This window comes from Choristoneura fumiferana, chromosome 2 (genome assembly GCF_025370935.1).
Source record: "Choristoneura fumiferana chromosome 2, NRCan_CFum_1, whole genome shotgun sequence".
NCBI classification, from domain to species: Eukaryota; Metazoa; Arthropoda; class Insecta; order Lepidoptera; family Tortricidae; genus Choristoneura; species Choristoneura fumiferana.
The window spans coordinates 9,153,501-9,174,496 of NC_133473.1; the positions used below are offsets into that span (position 1 = coordinate 9,153,501).

Below are 20,996 nucleotides of genomic sequence, written 5' to 3' on the forward strand. Positions count from 1 at the left end.
TGTTGATACATCAGTCAATCACTTTTGCTTTTAAGGTACCTACAGATTTAGAACTATGTAGTTATTTTTGCACAATTTTTCAACGTGTTCGACAATTCAACTATTTCTGCTGACTTTACATCCTCAATGCATCAACTGTAACAAGACCGCCTCTATGTAATATCTATGAGTCACGGGTTACGAACTTGGCGTCATCTTGTTTTTATCTTATAGGAAGGAATGCGACAAATTTAACATGACTCCGAACGTGTCTGATACTTGGCAGCAAGCTGAAAAACTTATTAATGAAGATTTGATTCTATGGACAGTTATGAAAGAATATAGTGAAGGTATATGTATACCTAGTTTTTTCATTCGGTAGTGAGTCTGGCATTAGTGTGACCTAAATAACCTAACCTAACCAACAAAAAGTAGGAAAACCCCCATCTTTGACACTTCAAAGTTCAATATCTTAAAAACGCCTGAACCGATTTTGATGAAACGTCTAAGAAGCATCGCTAGAAAATCTGGTTTCAAATAAAATAAAAACGCATTCAAATCGGTCCACCCGTTTCAGAGCTACGGTGCCGCAGACAGACCGACACACACACACACAGACACACATAGCGGTCAAACTTATAACACGTTACCCCTCTTTTTGCGTCGGGGGTTAAAAATAGTGCATTTCTAGCGGGTACCTACACAGATGCGAAAACACGACTTCTAAAATTAGGTAAAATGGTAGTTATAGTTTAACTATTATTAGCCGACGTTACACAGGAAAAGTGCCTGTTTTATACCGGGTGCTTTCAAATTCTTCCAGAATATGTCAGGAGGTATTGGGTTAGTTTGACTGAAAGTCCCTGTAAAGGTTTTTCATCGGACTTTTGGATTCAAAGTGTAGTCACGCATTTGACGCGGTATATTTTGGACATCAATCAATATATGTATGGATGGAATCATTGTTAACTAAAATTAAGAAGTCCCGACAAACTTTTACAGGGGTGTTCGCCCTTAGGTATATTCCGGAAGAATGTAAACACAACTTGTATATACTTAATGCAAAATAGTGTGGATTTTTATTACGCTATATGTCAAGGATATTATGTGTAGAATTATGTATGTTTTTATAGAGTTTGAATCTATCGCGGAACAAGATTGGATAGTTTTTCAAAAGAAACTCCACCTGCTTGAAGAATTTACGTCAAAATGGAACTCTAAACTGGAACCATATACAACAGTCACTTTGTACATAAAGTTGGAGCTTGAAAAGTATAGCGTGCGTATAGATACAATATTACAATTTACTGTATTATATAGTCACGTTTAAAGCGGCAATTACACTGCGCCATTCACCTAATGCCGTCGCCGAATTTGTTTCAAACTATTCGGCGAACGAACGTCGCCTTTACGTTAGTCTGTCCGTCTACTGCGGCGCCATATTAAGGTTGTGGAGCTGTCGCTCGCCGAATGCGGACGACTACCGCGTTCTTTACGCTTTCGCGGTCGCCGCATGCAGCATGCGGCGAAAGACTCAGTGTAATTGCCGCTTAACTATTATGAATAACATATTTATTATCATGTATATTTTAGGACTTGACCACATTACTGAAGTACCTTCGCGGCACTGACTTTACCGAGCGTCATTGGCACGAAGTTTACAGCCTCTTAGAGATGGAGTACAAAAAACCAGATACGCTTCAACTCAAGGACCTTTTGAATGCCGCTGACAATATCAAGAAACAAATAAAAATTTTGCAGGTAATACGAGACAGGCATTTAGAACAAGAAGACAACAGAGAGAGTTGTTAGTTGTCTATTGTATAGAGCTCACTAAAAAGCTATTGTTCTTTGGGTGTCAGTCAATGACTGATAACCAGATACAGTCTATACTTTCCTATTACTATACGCGTACCTTTCATAGTGAAAAGACATGGTTGCGACAGCATTAACGGCTACGCCTATAGTTATATTAGTATGTTAACCCCGCCATCTTCCATTCAATATACTAGTGGCGCGTTAGTTTGAATTTTCGGCAAAAATGCTAAGAACTGTACTAAATAAAAACAAACTATAGGAAGAAACTGTTCCGGGTTTAGTCCCGCGTTACCCGGACTCCACCTTATCATTTTTATATGCGACTACCTTATTGGTACTTTTACAATATAGGTAATACGCAGTGACAATTGAATAGTAACAATGTTATTGTCATTTATATGATTCTGCTTTTAGTATATATATGTAGTTACTGCATTCATTCATTTTCAGGTCTACCAATCATAAATTTTTAAAAAGATTTTCTTCTTTTATGCTATAAACAATGTATGCCTAGTATCTATTAGTTGACAACATAGGTAAGACCGTTACTTAACAAATATTATTTTTGTTTTGTCAGAAAATCAGCGCAAATGCGTCCAGTGAATCAGCGATCCGTAGTGCGTTGAACGAATTGGAGCTATGGTTCGCGGGCGCGCGGTTCGCTATTATCTACTACAGCGACAAAGCGAAGCGGCCTGTTCCCATTGTGAAAGACTTCAAAGATATACTTACCAAGGTGCGTCATTCACGTTAAACTTCGTAAAATAAATGCGACAATAATAATATTCCTATTCGTCAATTAATTTTAAGCCATAATAGACCCTGGACATCGATCCATTAGTACATATTGTATTTGTCTACAAATTAATAAAATACTTTTTGACTAAAAGCGTCATTCAATTTTTTCAACTGCAAATTTTGGCAATTTTATTCGATATTAAATATGTTTTACAAAATTATCTGTCTAATCAGACCACATCCGTCGAGTGTTGAGTGTAGGTGTGCCCTTCATCATTAGTTATTTATTATCCAACCCTTTATACTGCGCCTGAAATCATCTAGGTACATCTACGATTTCAGAAAAAATAAGTCATGATTGTCATACAAATATGTGCTTCTCGCGCAAGCCTACAATCTTTAGTTTCAAAATTGAGATAACTAGTTAATAACCTGTTACCATATATGTCATCACATTAACTTTTAAAGAAAACAATAGCACTTTGTCGTTGTTACTGACATTTAAAATGTATCTAGATCGAGGAGCAGCAATGGGTGGTGTCTTCAGTGAGTAGCGGCAATTCCGGCAGCGATGCTTGCGCCGCCTGGGACTCGAGGTTGAGGGCAGCTCGGCTGCTTGTGAGGGCCGCTCATCATGCGCAAAGGAGGTTAGTGCAGCCATATGGCAACCATACTAAAATGTTTGAGTGTATTGACTTGTTTCTTCAAATTTACTCCTGCTATTCCACACACACCTACTTGCATTGATGTGGAACTCTGCATAGGAACGTCTAATTCAGTTAATTATTTGTCCTAATGTATTTGTAAAAAAAAACAGGTAAAGCTTGAACTAATTCTATCGGTAATTGCGGTTAAGAGTCTGTCTTCCAAAATTTTCTTACCACTCTTGAGGCCCTCTCGGAAAACAAAATAATTAATTAATTTATTTATTCATTCATTGCATATCACATTTATACATAGCAGTTGTTACAATTCGGTATAGTCACATGTGACGCCCATGATGCATGTGAATAATTAGTATCAGGGCGTGGATTGAATATTTTCGTTAGATACCCTAGACCTAGAGAGTGAGAGAAGAGTAAGATAGATAAGTTAAGATATGTTTTCGGGGTTAGTGTACACAACCTTTGCCATACTTGTCATCATGAATGATGTAAAAATGAATGGAGTTGTTACAACACCACGCTACTGACTGGTATATATATAGATCAGGAAAGTTATTTTCGCTTTACTACTTTAACTAAGAACGAATATCTTTTGACACAAGACTATATATGTATGTATAATTAAACTTTTATTCAGTACAATCCATGGCAAACCTACACTTAGTACACTTATCTTTGAAGCTTAAATCTGTTCGTAACATGGGATTGGCGCTTCGCCGGCGACACGTGGGGCGCAGATGGGTCGCGGGCTCGCGGCATTTCGGAGCGCTCGCTCTACCCGGCTCCCGATTGTTCTCAGTTTGTTTATTTCTATTGTTTTAAATTCCTGAAGACTGTTTAGAATTATTATTTGAGTGCACAAATCGAACGAGGTTTATTTACCCACATCATTTTGAACACGTTTTGTTATTAAGACTACCTGTAGTTAGAGATTCGCGGCGCTCTTATAAATTCAATGGTTCAAGTATTATTAAATTAAACTAAATTTTAAGAGTTCATTTAATACGATATAACAATGACTCACTTAAGATGACTATCGCTGAGAACTATATTTTAGCACCACGCAAACTAAAAAATGTTTTGTGAAAAATTTCATTTTTAATACACATTTTGTTTTGTTGACGTTGTTGACACGTACCTACTAAAGTCAATAAGACCATTAGAAGCGGGTAAAATTTTGATTGGATATATTGTAAAGGTGTTAAAAATAAGAACAACTGACCCATTTTTACAGTAGGCATTTCCTATAAAGTGTGAATAGTTTTCGATAGCACAGACATTTATTGGAGCAGGCGTATTATAATTATAATGAACTTACATGTTTTATTGCTTTTATTTTTTGATAAGTACATCAGTCATTAAATTAATGTATGCATATTATATAATACTACTTACCAATTCTAAAGTCGGATTTGAAGTCTAACCGTAGGATTCTCACGAGAACATTTTGAAAATATTTTCGGCCCACACTAGCGTCTATACTTGGTATGAAGACACTACTTAGACCGCCGTAAGCGGCATACTTAATTGCAACTGCACTACGGAACTTTCTCACTGTGTGTAAGTCCATAAAGTGAAAAGAGATAGCAGGCCCAAGTCATTACAATAACAATAGAGATAGTGACCTTTAACATTCCGTGTCTTGACTTTATAAATACTCTATCAATTTATTCTTAAATAATATATTCAATTATTAATCAACTAGCTGTTGCCCGCGGCTTTGCCCCCGGTTTTTTTCCTATATTTTCTTCCACAAAAACCTCCTGACAATAACGAACACAACAAAAAAAGAATTAGCGAAATCGGTCCAGCCGTTCCCGAGTTTTGCACTTAGCAACACATTTTACGATTCATTTTTATTAGGGTTCCGTACCGAAAGGGTGTCAACGGGACCCTATTACTGAGACTCCGCTTTCTGTCTGTCTGTCCGTCTGTCACAGGGCTCTATCTCTGAAGCCGTAAAAGTTAGACACTTGAATTTTTCACAGATTATGTATTACTGTGGCCGCTATAACAACAAATACTAAAAATAAAATAAACATACAAATTAAAGGGGGTCGTCATACAAGAAACATGTTTTGTCAGCGTTTTTTGGTTGCTAGGCGTTATTAGCCGTTGCTAAGGCGACCGAGTCGGCTAGCAACGGGTAGCTATGCCATTTGAATATTTACCTTTAAGTTTGCGATTTTAATGATGTTTTATAAAAGCTTCGATAGTATAATATAGTGACTGTCTGATTGTGTGGTTTATTCATTTTTGTGCAAAAATAATAAAGCAATTTATGAACCACAAACCTCAATGAAGCCAACTTTGATAAAGCGCTCGCCAAATCCACACCGTATTACACTAAAAAAATCATACTAAGTATTTAACACTATTTACAAGGTTTATAATACAGTATCAAAATTTATTCACACTTCTTATTATTTAATTACACAACATACGAAGTCCGCCGAATTTCCCGCGAATGAACAGAGTTGACAGATATTTTTTTTGATCCGCGCGCGGCGCTTTTAGGGCAATGGATTCAGAAGCAAACAGCCAGAACCAAAGAGGATGAGAATTCAAATGGTTTTTTATTAGAAATACTTGCACACAAGTGCTTACGGCGATATTTTTAGAAGCTTTTCTTTAGCTTGCCCTGTTTGTTTATTTATTGTTTGTTAGGGTCAAATCTTATAAGCTAAATTTGACCAACTTCCAGTGGTCCGATCGACTTGAAATTTGGCATACTTATGTAAATTTGGTGACAATACAATAATCTGGTAGTGACATCTTGGTGGTCCTGCCAGGATCGTCTCTGCAGGAGGGAACTCCTCGATACTTAATAGTACCGACTTAAAATTTGGTACAGATATGTAGTTTAGACGACAATGCAAGTACAGTCAACAAAAAGTACATTCGGCAAAAAAGCTTGTATTAAAAATTAAGTTATTAACAAAAACTTATTACAAGCATTATAATTATTTGCAGTGTAGGTTGTACTATTACTTTTTCTGTGGTGTAGGTAATTGTTTGCCCGAGTGGAATCTTTCAACTCAAATTCAACCGATTGAGCTGAAATTTTAAACGCATGTTAAATCCGATGACAATGCAATATTATTATAACATGGAGTTGATCTGATGATAAAGCTAGCGTGTGACCATAGGAACACTGTGATAAACGACACGACCGCATCGAGTTTGGACTCGTTTATCGTCTTGACGAGTACTTTGGTAACCAGGGGCATAAAGTACAGTCAGCAAAAAAAACTTATATTAGAAGAATTTTAAGAAAAACTTTTACTGAACTGTTTACGGAACCCCTCATGTACGAGTCCGACTCACACTTGACCATTTTTTTATTTTGTACACTTAAGAAGTCACATACATATAAAAACAATAATAATAATAATTTATTCTTTGTTTGTTAACTTTTCGTTGCTGTCAAATGCGTGTCTTAAAACAAGGGACACAAAGTATTTGCAACGGTTTTGAAAAGAAAGGAATTTATAGATAAAACCAGTCTAGACAAATATTAACAAAAGCTAAATAATACCTAAGTTTCTCAGATTGTTCATATCAAAGGAGATCATGGCGTTGTAGTATTTTTTTGCCTTATTTAGGTAATTAGTACACACTTAAATACATGCACGCATTGAATGGACGACTGTTGTTGTGGAATAGAAATAGGCTAACTCAAAAGATACGAGCTTGAAAGTTTATAGCGTAAGCTCAGATTAGACATTGAGGTTGGGAGCGGGTGTTTGTACGTAATTACCTAATCTGTCTCGATAACACAGGTCACTGGCCTGAGTTCTTAAATAGAAACACGTCGTCAAAATTAGGCAACGAAATATAGAATTATCTTTCATGTCACATTTTGAATATGAGTATAGGCACTTACACTAAGAGCTAAAGTTGAAACTTTATATCTAAACAATACCTATCTCTCACCAGCTCAACCTATGTATATCCTCCTGGGTCCTCCCTCGCGTACTTTATAAAGGACCAATTAACACTAAGAATTACGGCCGAATGTACTTTATAAAATAATATCCAAAACAAAGCAGGTCAACCAAGTCTAGGTCTAAAGCACTAATTTTGTTATAAAATTTCAATACTCAGGAGGATATATATGTATCTCATTACTGGGCGCAGCTCCCATCTCAGAATTACACGGCTTAGGATATAGTTTCCTCGTGCGTGGGCCTAAGCGTATATTGGCAATTTTACGCACACCATTGATATGCTTCGGAGTTATGGTGTACAAGTTAAATATACTGAGCGGCAAAAAATTTGGCCCTCAAATGTATGCAGTAATATGTAATTTTGTATGTAGAGTGGGCCAAATTTTGTGCCGCTGAGTACCTATATAATGTGCAATAATAATATGTAATACATTTCCTTATTTAGGCATTTGCAACGCGCTCAGAATCACAATTCATTTCTTTTTGTCAAACACCTTCCTCACTTTTTCCAAGCTCATAGTAAATTGCAAATGCAATTTCAATTGTTCCGATAACTCGGTATTTTACGTGTTAGAAAATAGTATAATAAGTAACCTGATACAATCAAAGAAAGGGAAATGCCGCGTATTCATTTGGCTTCGGTTTCCGTCAACCCGGCTAATGCGTGAACGAGTAATCCACCACGTCGGCTGTTTGCGGTTGTTACTGCGTATTACACAACAGGACCGATATAGCATTTAGTACTTAAATTTACTTACTGCTTTCTTCCTAGTTTATTTAGATGGCAGATGTTTTTCAGCCGATTACAATTTTGAGACTAAAAACTAGATTTTACCTTACTTGTTGATAATTCTTTGTTGATATGTTTACAAATAAATAAAAACCGGCCAAGAGCGTGTCGGACACGCCCGAAATAGGGTTCCGTAGCCATTACGAAAAAATTAATTAATATTTTTCTAAGGATTTTGTATTTTGTACCGAATATTCCAAGTTTAGGTATATTTTATACCTTAGGCTGCTATTTACTCTTAAACTACTAATAATTCTCAAGAAAACTTAACCGTTATAGTTTTTCTTGTAAGTTTGATATACTTAAGTACTACCATCCTGAATTTTTTCAAATTTTTCTACCCACCGGTTTAAATTTTAGAGGGGGGGCCACGCCCGATTTTAACGAAAATTTGCACTTTCAAGTTGAATATTTTGCAAACGGATCACTGAATCGAAAAATCGTCTTAGCAACCCCCTAATGATTTTAAAAGACCTATCCAACGATAACCCCACACTACAAGGTTGTCTGAAAAAAAAATCACCCCCACTTTACGTCTATGGGAGGTACTCTAAAAAAATTTATTTTTGAATTTTTTATTGTACCATTTTGTCGGCATAGTTTACATATATATTCGTGCAAAATTACAGCTTTCTAGCATTGATAGTCCCTGAGCAAAGCCGGACGGACAGACAGACAGACAGACATGGCAAAACTATAAGGGTTCCGTTTTTGCCATTTTGGCTACGGAACCCTAAAAACTGTCTTCGAATGTTTAATTAATTAATTATACATTCTTAATTTTAGTATTATGCATTCTACGAGTGTATTATTTGTTTAACCTTGTCCCTTATTATGTAGGAATAATATACACAAGGACAGTTTAATGTCTAATTTTGCGATCGATGCCTACCGACATAAATAAGGCTGAAAATTTGGGTGAAAATCTCAACACATGATTTGACCTGTAAATTCTCTGGCCGTAAATATGTGACATGAGTTCGAAGAAAATATTTAAAAAAAGCTCCTGTATGGCACCACTTATTTGTCTGTCAGTACTCAATAAGTACTCTTTACAAATTAACTATGAAATATTTGAACACTGACGTAAGTATAATTTTGTTTGATAAAATGCCCCGATTCGGTGGTAGAACGTTTATTATCTTTGACCTTTAACACCATAACCGCCTTTTCAGAGTGAACCTTTATCGACACCGAAAGCGTTCATTCACAGTAGCAAAGGCGATGTTGCTAAGATGTTAATCAAAATTATATTTCTAGTATTCTGAGGCCTAACAAGAGTTAACTACTTTTATAAAACTTTTAGAGGAGGGTATTTTTTTAATGTGTGGATAAAGATGTGTCTATATAGTATATCATTTTGGAGCCGCATTCCTTTTTGTCCTGCGAGAATTTTTGAAAATTATGCTAATTTGTTAATGGTTACGTAACTTGTAAATACTCGTAAGTAACAAAATTTTGCGTAGCGATATTATGGGCACAAAAGTATCTTTACATTCCTACAAGTTTCTAGGCAATTTAACCTCGATAGTAATAGGTTATCTCCGAAATGTTAAGACGATTAGAAGTTAATCTAACAAAGTTAAATGAAACACTTTTAAAGTTTTCATGAATGGAATGTTCATTTACCTACTGTGCTTGCAAACGCAGTAATGTAATGAAGCTCATGTTGTAACGTTTTAAACTTTCGTGATTTTCACTCATAGTCAAAATATGGTGTACTCGTGACCACGGCCACTGTAATGTAGTCGAAACGTCCAGGTAAATATTACTCGTGTGTTTAAGAAGTCCCGTTTGTGGTATTTTGGCTAGAAGCTCAGATTTCCGCCCTAAGGGCCTGATCTTAATCTTCTCCTTTGCGTAATATTTTAGTGATATATCTGCACTGATTTATGAAAATAAAACGTAATACCTAGCGGGTCTTTAAGCACGGCAGATAGAGCCCTGCTAAGAAGTTCGCAGTCTTATTAATTTGACAAAACTAGGTTACCCTACCTAATAGTCTTTACAAAGCTGCCTAAATAAAAGTAGCACAAACGTGCCTTGACATTAAAAGCCCCTGGGTCCCTGGCCATATAATTTCGACGTTAATGTAACGTCGCATCAAATTGTAAATGCCGACCAGCCCTTTTCACTCCTAAGGTGATAACTTGCCGTGATCGCTAATTGCTACGCTAGGAGCCTTGTGAACTTGTTGAACCAGAATGCTGCACAATGCTTTGTCCTACGAATAACCATGTCCAGTTCATTGATCAGACAAGGGTTCCTTTAAACACGTCCTTTATAGGCGACGCTTTTGTTCCGAGAGGAGAATCCACAAAGGCGCCTAAAAAAAATATGCCTGGGTTTTTAAAACTTTTTTACGAGTGAAATCAAGATGTTGGATCAGGACAAATGTCGAGAAATTTTCTTTCTGTTTAATTTAACTAATTAACATTTTTAAAAAGGTCTAAGTAATGTTTTTAAAAAATACGAGTTTACGTTTATAATGAGAATAAGTTTGGTATACTTCTTGATGATTGGACTTGGCTCGCGATTGCTTATCACGGACGGATGTGTAGGGCGGAAGGCCAACGGCTCGCTGTTGGTGACGGTATCACACGACTGACCAACAGAGCCGACCCGCCATTTTGTGTGTTCCCATTTTTGTAACCACATACTCTCAAAACCTGTAATTTGAAAGTTTCATCTCAGGCTGACCTTAAGTACATTGAGATGAAATGATAATACGGCATGTTAAGATTATTTAAGTAAGGTCGTTAAATGTTCGTGCGCCCAGGCAAGGAAGCTTGTTGCCATAATAATGACCAAAACAAAAAGCGCATCCCGAAACGTTATGTTATTTTTGTTGCTTAGTGCCCGTTTCGGAGAACGGCACGAGCGGGCGCGCGGGCGGGAGCGGTCGTCGCCTCGCTCAGGGCCGCATTCTGACCACTTGTTTTATCAGGATAATTAACCAAACTGGTATGTCGTGTTCTTCGGTACGTTTCTGATATTGGCTACATTATTGCCGAGTGAGACGCAATTTTTCAAAATTTCTTCAATAGATAAACTGAAATGGATTAAAATTTACAATTTCATGCAGAAAGAAATTACGAGTACGAGGTTATCACTGTGTAATGATTCCAACATCTTAAAATTTAATTTTATCATTTATCTACCCATGTAATACATAAATAAATGCAACATATCTATACCTACAGACATATATAATTGTCTATACAAAAGTAACTGTTTTTCTGTCGGTCTGATTGTCTTTACTACTGCACGCTTAAACCGTTGGATCGATTTACATGAACTTTGTTATGAATGTTGATTGAGACCCTGGGACGGACATATGCTAGTTTTTTTCCGAAATTTTTTATACCTAGTTTCTGAGGGATAGCGATAAATGAATTCTTGGTAAACGAAGCGACGGGAAAAAGCTAGTTCTAAATAATTAGCTAAAAGCGATGTAAATTTTTAACGTGCGACAGTTATTCGTATTTTGATATTAAATTTAGATTACTGAATAAATATTGGTATATCATCTATACCTATATAGGTACCGAGTTTTATTAAAGTGACATTGACAGAAATGATTACTACATATTATTATAAATGTCAAAGTGAGTTAAATTGTTGGTTCCGCTTTCGTACCTTAACCATTGAACCGATTGCCATGAGATTTTTGCATACATCATATCACAAGACCAGAATAAATAATATAATGCTGTTAATGCCGAAAAAATTACTTGTTCGGAGGGCGCGCGATAAACAAATTCTTCCCAAACAAAGTCGCGGACTAAAACTAATATGAAACAAAAGCTCTCTCTCAGAGTGGGTCTCTGTTTAAGTATAGTGTAGGGGCGGTGGGGCGGGTGGCGGGAGGCGGGGCGGCGGCGGCGCGAGAGTGGCGCGGCGCTCGGCCGGCACCGGCAGTGCAGTGAGCGGCGCGCGGAGGGCCCGCACCCGCACAACGATGGCTCTGCGTTTGCTAGTCGTGACCGCGCTCATCGCCGGCGGCGGCGCCGTGTACAACCGCGAACGCGACCGACAGCGTGCCGACCCGCGGCTGCTGGACCGCGCCTGCGAGCTCACCTCCTGTTACCCCGCTACTGGCGACCTCCTCATCGGCCGCGAATCTCGCCTCTTCGCCTCCTCCACGTGCGGCGCCTACAACAAAGAACGATACTGCATCGTCTCGCATCTCGAGGACCGGAAAAAGTGTTTCTGGTGCGACTCCTCCAACGCCACCAGCAACAACCCGAACCTGAACCACAAGATACAGAATATCATCTACAAATATTTCCCTGGAACCCGCACCAAGTCTTGGTGGCAATCCGAAAATGGCAAAGAAAATGTTACAGTTCAGTTGAATATGGAAGCGGAATTTCATCTTACGCATTTAATAATTCAGTTCAAAACCTTTCGTCCCAAGGCTATGTTTGTAGAGAGATCCTCTGATTTTGGGAAAACATGGCGCGTATATCGTTATTTTGCTCACAATTGCGACGAAGCTTTCCCCGGAGTTCCTAAACACACTCAGCGCTCTTTAACAGAAGTCGTGTGTGAATCTCGTTATTCCGGAGTCGCACCATCTACTGAAGGTGAAGTCATATTCAGAGTAATTCCACCGGACATTAATGTCACTAATCCATATTCCGAAGAAGTGCAAAACTTGTTACGTATGACTAACCTTAGAATAAACTTTACCAAGCTACACACACTCGGAGACGATTTATTGGATAATAGAGCTGAAATTCAAGAAAAATATTACTATGCTATCTATGAAATGACAGTGCGTGGTTCTTGTTCTTGTTATGGGCATGCATCTCGGTGTTTGCCGTTGCCCGGCGTCGACTCGAAGAGCAATATGGTGCACGGGCGCTGCGAATGTACTCATAATACTAATGGACTAAACTGTGAATATTGTGAGGATTTTTATAATGATCTACCTTGGCAACCCGCTGTGGGAAAGACGTCGAATGCCTGTAAGAAATGCACATGTAATAATCACGCTACGACTTGTCATTTTGATCCTGCAGTTTATAATAAAACTGGTAAAATTAGTGGTGGAGTTTGTGATAATTGTCAGCACAATACTATGGGTATAAATTGTGAGCGCTGCAAACCAAAATTCTATAAAGATCCTAATTTAGACATACAGAATTCTGAGATTTGTAAACCGTGTGACTGCGATCCACAAGGTACAACAGATCAAGAGATTCTATGCGATGACGAAACTGACCTTGCGAACAACAAAACCGCTGGCCGTTGTCTGTGCAAAACGAATGTTGACGGCCCGCGGTGCGACCGGTGTCGAGATGGATACTGGAATTTCGACCCTTTCAGCCCCGACGGCTGCGAGGCGTGCACATGTGATAGTTTAGGTACTATCAACGAACGAGGCTGCGACCCCTCAAACGGCATTTGTTTCTGCAAACGTCATGTTACGGGAGGAAATTGTGACCAGTGCTTACCTGAATTTTATGGATTATCGGATAGCGATGACGGGTGTTCGTCGTGTGATTGTGATATTGGTGGTTCTTTGGACAGAGACTGTGATGTTATAACTGGACAGTGCAAATGTCGTCCCAACGTAACTGGCCGCCGCTGCGATCAACCTATACAAAACTTTTTTGTCGGAGCTCTAGATTCCTTTGTAATTGAAGCAGAATTGAGTCAGTGTGACTCAGAAATAGACGATAATGCTATTCAAAGTCAGCTTTGCAATGTTGTTATTAGGGAAAACTATCCTGATGGAAGAAAGAAGCCATGGACTGGTCCTGGTTTCATGAAAATTCCAGAAGGAGGCACATTAGTATTTGTTGTTAAAAACCTGAAAACTAGTATGAATTATAATATTTTAGTAAGATACGAACCTCAGTCATCCATTAATTGGGAAGAAGCCACTATTTTAGTTAAACGACCACTGCCTATAGATTTCGATTCTCCCTGTGCCAACGTCCGTCCGGAGGATGATACTATCTATACTACTTTGCCAGCTAATGAACGTAGTGTACTAGTAAAACCGGCTGTTTGTTTAGAAAAAGATAGAGACACAGAAATTCGCATATATTTAGGAAGACAAGATGGCAGAACTTCAAACTCCAGAGCAACTGTATTGATAGATTCAATAGCGCTCATTCCATCAATTGATGATTTACCATTCTTTGCCAACAAAAGTGCTGATCGTGAAGAATTTGATCGTAATAATTGTGGTGATCCATACTACTATAATTTAAACAGGGAGAACGTTCTTGAAATCTGTAAAAAATATCATGCTAGTATAGGATTTTATATCAGAAATGGATCAGAGTCATGCCAATGTGACCCATCAGGATCGAAAAGCCACCAGTGCGATCCCTATACAGGCTACTGTCAATGTGTAGAAAACATAGTAGGGGCGAGGTGTGACCGGTGCGCTCCTGGAACATACGGATTTAGCAAGTTCGGTTGTAAACGGTGCGACTGTAACAGTATTGGTTCTCTGGATAATTTCTGCGATGCAACAAGTGGCCAGTGCAAATGTAGAGCTAATACGTACGGTCGTGCTTGTGATTTGTGCCAACCTGGTTATTTCAATTTCCCTAATTGTCAACAATGCGATTGTAATGGCCATGCAGTTGAATGTGACGATAAAACAGGCGCATGTCGAGAATGCAGGGATTACACAGAAGGCCACCGCTGTGAACGATGCGTGGAAGGGTATTACGGAGACCCAAGACTCGGTATTGATATACCTTGCAGATCTTGTCCATGTCCTGGGGTAAAGGGTGATCCTAACAAAAATAGTCACGCTGATCGCTGTGAATTAGATCTAGAAACAAAAGACGTTGTCTGCGATTGCCAAGAAGGCTACGCTGGACCACTATGTGATGTATGTGCCGATAATTATTATGGTGACCCCTTAAAAGGCACGTGTGAAAAATGCGAGTGTAATGACAATACAGATATAACAAAACCTGGAAATTGCGATCCTTATACGGGAAATTGTTTGAAATGTTTACATAATACAGCCGGCGACAGCTGTGAAGTATGTCGAGAGGGCTACTATGGCAATGCTCTAGACAAGAGTTGTTATAAGTGTAACTGTTCGGAACTGGGTACAAACTTTACGAAAGGTCACTGCGACGGTGTAACAGGTCAATGTCACTGTCACAATAATGTTATGGGCATAAATTGTGACCAATGTACAGAAAATTATTGGAGAATAGCTCTAGGAACAGGGTGTGATCCCTGCAACTGTGACCCTATCGGGTCGACCTCTCCTCAATGCAACCCTTACGTTGGTAAATGTAATTGTATACCTGGATACGGAGGAAGACAATGCGATCAATGTCAAGAAAATCATTGGGGTGATCCAAACATAGAATGTCATGAATGCGAATGTGACGTAAATGGAGCTGTGTCACAACAATGCTTACGGGATAATGGATCCTGCGTTTGTAAACCTGGTATTGGTGGATATAAATGTGATCTATGTGCTAGAGGTTATCTTGGAGAAGCACCTCAATGCTATGCATGCGGCGAATGCTTCGATAACTGGGATCTCCTTATAGGTGAACTACGCACACAAACCGAATACGCCATCGGTAATGCCAGCAAAATAAAACTTGTCGGTGCTACAGGTGCATACACGAGAGACTTTGAGGAAATGACTAATAAACTTTCTGAAGTAGAAACTCTCCTTGAAAGCTCCAAGCAGGGACAAACAACTGTCAAAGATCTAATGTCTAATGTTACAGCGTTGCAAAATCAACTAACAGAAGCAGACAAAAAGGTCCAAGAAAGTAATTATAATCTCAATGCAATAACATCGAAAATTAACTTAGGAAATGTCACTTTGGATAGTCTCAGATCTGGCATAGATCACCTAAAGGCAAAAACTCTAGATTTGAGCAATAATGCAACCAAGTTACAGGAAGCCAACTTAGAAGGTGCTCTTAATCTTACTAGGGAAGCGAAACAACGTGCTATCAAAGCGGCAGATGATGCTGAAAATGTGCAAACTTTAATTGCTAACACGGACCGGCAAATAAAAAATACAGACCGGTTATTAGAAATGCAATACGCTCATTTTAATAAAACCCAAAATGAAAATGACAAAAAACTTTCAGAATTACAAGAACAATTATCTACGTTAAATGCTCAATTTCCAAAACTCAATGAAAAAATGTGTGGACAAGAAAGTGACAATTGTGACATATGTGGTGGTGCAGGTTGTGGTAAATGCGGTGGCATATCTTGTGATCAAGGTGCAGTCACTAAAGCCGAACAAGCTTTGGATTTTGCAAACAAAACTGAACACCGTATTAAAGACCATGAACTGACTGCTGAGGATTTGTTCAGATCTATCTCTCAAGTAAAACAAGATACTGTTGCTGTACGTTCTCGAGCAAGTGACTTATTTACTAAAGCGAATGAATTTAAATCATCTGCTGAACGCGTCACTAATGAAAGTCAAGATTTAACCACAGAACTGAAAGAGTTTTTATCTAACACTTCGAATACACCAGCTGACGTGAGAGCTTTGGCTAGTGAAATTTTGAATTTATCTATTAGTGTAGAACCTAAAGAAATAACTGAACTGTCAGAACGTATTAATTCTACGGTATCACAGCTAACTAATATTGAAAATATAATATCTGAAACTAAGCCAGATCTAGAAAAAGCGAAAGCACTCAATCAAAATGCCACAGCAGTCCATAAATCTGCCAATCTAACATTGGAAATGGCAAATAAAGTATTACAAGCTCTAGACGAAGCTCAAGCTGCCCAGGATGCAGCACATAACGCCATAGAAAAAGCGAACAAAGACATACAAGCTGCTAAAGCAGATTTGGTTCCGATAGCGACTGAAACTGAACTCGCTCAGAAAAAAGCCAATGAAACAAAGAAAGAAGTCGAAGGTCTTCATACTAGACTTTCAGATTTACAAAAGAATGTTCTAAAAATTGAAAGTGACGCAGAGCAAGTGAAAGCTGAGGCGAATGAAGTTGTGAATGGAGCTGAATTAGCGGAGCAAAAAGCACGTCAACTTCGACAAGATTTTAAACAAACTAATATGTCACTTGCAGATCGCGCGGACCAGACATCCACTTCAAGGGAAAAAGCACAAATGTTACTTGACCGCGCGACTAAACTTGCTAGTCACACCCAAAATCAGCTCCAACTACTTGCCACCATGGAAGAATTATATAATGATAATAATGAACAACTAAATACGCTGGAAAAAGAAATTGCTGATTTGAATTTGCAAATGAATTATTATTTATCAGAAATAACAAAGCAATCCGTCAATTACATGTCTTGTACAAACTAAACAGATCGAATAGCCTACGATTCCTCTGTAAAATTCCACATCTTTCTGTTATTTGATCAAAATATGACTGAAATAAAAAGTTACAGGTACACTTTTACAATAACTGTGGTAAAGGAACTTGCAGCAATATTTTGCGCGGTGTTTTTTACTATACCATATGTATATGTAACATTTTACTGCAGTCACATTGCATAATTTTACCGTGGAATCTTTACCTGAAGTAAATGAGATTTTTCTCAATTTTAAATTCTTTTCCCAAAAGTGCCATAAACTGTTTTTGTCAGTGTTAGTCATTGTTTGTTAAAAGTGTAGTTAGACTACAACCTTGACCGTACTCCAATCAGTGAGTGGCTAAGGCTAGGTTATAAACTATTTTAAAATATATATACTATGATACAGTTCAATTAAATTGGGAAGTGTGACTGTACATATCTATTAGTAATCTCCTGTTTTTAAAGTTTGTTAAAAATAGTTTACAATAACTTTTAAACAACGACTTGCTTAGTATATTTATGTAATTAACTAGTATCTAAAAGTTACCTCAACAGTTTAACGTTATTTAAACATAAATGAAATGTATTTTGACTTGGTATACAATTGCTTGAGAAGAATTTCGTACATACGTACATTTCATAGAACTGCAATTGAGAATTAAAATCGAGACTTCTTGTCACTATTCCAAAGAAAATATTAAGTTCTGATAAGGCTATGTCTGTTTATAATGTAATTTAGTAATAGCAATTTATTTTAAACTAGAACTTCAGTGCCTTAGTGTTAAGTAACTTATATTATGTATTTTGTGCTTTTAATATTTCTAATTCCTACAATGCGATTTACACTGTCTTTTGAACGTGTGTGTTTGTATAAACTTAGTTCAATTGTATCTAATAGATACCTAGTCTGATAGTACATTAAATACACTCATCTTTGCATTTTTATATGATTTGTTTTAAGGTACTATTAGACAACACCTTGCATTTAATTTCTGGTGATGTAGTTAATATCTGGTGCATGCAAATTATGTCTTAGTAATAGCATTTGAGGCTGGTCAGTTTCAGTCATTTCCTATCTATATATTTTATGTTTTTGTAAAATATGAGGCACCTATACTTAATTTTAAAATGTATAGTAATGTTAATAAAACTTTTCTTAAACATCGTTGTTTTGTTTTATATCTAAATAGCCAAATTACTCCTAAGACAAAAGACACGGTAACACCAACTTTAAATATCTATAATGAAACAAGTCATTATTCGATAGATATGTAATAACAATGCTTATGATAAACTATTTTTACTCATTTTCTTATAAAATATTTAAATCATTACGCTTATAAAAAACCTAACATTAACTTAAGTAAAATGAACTAACAACACATTTTACACCACTGTGCAAAAAATTGCAAGTAGCTATGGTATCGTTCTGTTTATGTACCTAATTATATACGTAAATAATGGCCAACGAGCTTGTAATTGATACCTAACCATCTTTGCAGATGGTTATACTTAGAGCCAATCTTGTCCAACGATGAAGGCGAACTTGGTATCAAATTCCGGAAGGTAGACCAAGGATTTAGGCAGGTCACCCGAATCTTTGAGGCGGATCCTAGATTGTCGGTCTTGCTTCAGTCGGCTCGCCTACAACCTATGCTGGATTCTATTTCAGAACAATTATTAGCCTGTCAATCTGCGCTTAATAAATATATTGACGTAAGTAAATCAGTATACCTACGCTAGTCAGCAGCAAAAGTAGCTTGGCAATAAGAATAGTTGTATACAGTATGGCAAACTATTTAAAGTTAATAATACTTAGCGTTGAAAAAACTTACTTTGGCTATTTACTTAGTTAATATCTACGTCTTCTGTTGACTACACTCCAACTCGGACAAAGTATTTCCGTCTGGAATAATAACACATAATATGCTATTCTAGTCTCAATGACGAAATTCGAAACTTTTTACTGCACATCAAATTAGGGTTTTACTCGATTTTGTAGTCATTAATGTTTACACAAACCGTCCTACGTTGAACTGTCAATGTTCTAGGAAAAACGATCTACGTTCCCGAGGTTATATTTTCTAAGTGATGACGACTTATTGGAGTTGCTTGGTCAAGCACGGGCTGGCGCCGACGGAAGGGAAGCAGTCATGCAGACGCATCTCAAAAAACTGTTTCCGGGAACAACTGGAGTACGATTGGGCCCCGGGAGCATGTCAATCACAGCTTTGTGCAGCCATTACGGGGAAACGTTCCAGCTTGACCATCCTGTCGACATAGATTGTCCAGTGGAGGTAATAATTTTGTCAATTATGGCGGTTGCGGTTACATTGTGACCTTTTCAGGCGCTTCTGCAGCGATTCGTTAGCGATTCGCGTTGTATGTATGTAGATCGCAATGCATTGGTGGAAAGTTTAATTTAATAGTTGCGAAGAAGTCACACTGTAAATCCACAGCGGATAGGTACAGTTTTATATAAGTATATATTATGTGTAATAAAATAAAAAAGCGACTACACACAATATTGACATATTTACGATGTAATTTTAATATCGTTGACTTTTTTAAAGATTTTCCTATTGGAAGGGTACGAAGTACTAGGTGGGGATAATGAAATCTACCGCAGCGCTCATAGTGGCCAAAAGAAGAAATGGTTGAAATTTTATATTGAGTGATACTCACAAAACCGGTCTTCAAAATGATCCTCATTTTGACCTGAAAACGATATTTAATTTATTACTAGCGATATAAGAACAATTATATAATTTTACTATTATTCAAAGAAACCAATAAGATAGCTTTATCTTTTCGTTTTACAGTAAAAGTACAACTAAACATGAAGTAAATAAACCCTGACATAACGAAAATAAAACACACTTTTTGAATAAATTTTACTTACCTCATTTGATTTTAATGACCAAAAATGAATTCACAACCTTTTGTCCACCCAAATCACGGTATCACAGTAATTTTGTATTATAAATTAATACGTTATAGGTTTGATTTTTGTCACAATGTCGCGATGAAATTTCAAAACGTCAGAGCACGCTAGAGGACGCTAGGTGGCGCTGATGTCGTGCACAGAGCCAATATCTAGAAAAATAAATTCTGCATGTTAGGGTAAGATGTTTCAGTGATAAGGCGGAGAAATGGTAAAATGTTGTGCAAGGACTTTTGTATAAGTATTAAATTTAAATAACATTCAGTTTATACATATAATAATTTAAGCCTTTGAATAGAATAGAATAGAAGACATTTATTCACATTCACAAAGACACAAATACAACCAAACTAAAAAACAACAACAGCAAACACAAATAAAACAAAAAAAAAGAAATACAAAAATTAAAATATATGATTTTGTGTGTCCCCGCAAAAGTGAAACGGCCGCTGACAGCATTATGCTGAGGCGTTAGACGCCTGCAGCGCTGATATTCTGTCAGAACCGTCTGTGACTCGCGGAATGATACACAAATATACTCACATAAATAAAATTAAGACATATAAATATATTTTATTGTAAGTAAACAAGAGTTGTTCAAAAACATCAGGCTGGCGTACTCAAAGTGCTGGTTTAGTGAAGGGATTTTTGGAGCGTCAATAAGTATTCCTTCAGATTGCGCTTGAAGGTGTACCCACTAGACGCCCCTTGGATAGGAGGAGGAATATCATTCCAGCACTTGGACGCCGCCACTAGCTGTGTCATTTAACATGTCACAATATAGATACTGAGCGGCAAAAAATCTGGCCCTC

At 37.4% G+C, this 20,996-nt stretch overlaps 2 protein-coding genes across 2 annotated transcripts in view; both read left to right on the forward strand.

Annotated features, from left to right (window-relative positions):
* LOC141445437 (cytoplasmic dynein 2 heavy chain 1-like) overlaps positions 1-20,996 on the forward strand; it is a gene marked incomplete at its 5' end in the record, with an annotated part of 87,990 nt that overhangs the window by 16,982 nt on the left and 50,012 nt on the right. Inside the window, 7 exon segments of the mRNA XM_074111282.1 lie at positions 214-329; positions 1,113-1,258; positions 1,573-1,740; positions 2,375-2,533; positions 3,052-3,182; positions 18,743-18,956; positions 19,292-19,537. Of these exon segments, the coding sequence (XP_073967383.1) occupies positions 214-329; positions 1,113-1,258; positions 1,573-1,740; positions 2,375-2,533; positions 3,052-3,182; positions 18,743-18,956; positions 19,292-19,537 (1,180 nt within the window).
* Positions 11,830-18,401, forward strand: LanB1 (laminin subunit beta-1). The gene has a single exon (XM_074107627.1). It carries the CDS (start codon positions 11,902-11,904, stop codon positions 17,245-17,247), a length of 5,346 nt encoding a protein of 1,781 aa, XP_073963728.1. The 5' UTR covers positions 11,830-11,901; the 3' UTR covers positions 17,248-18,401.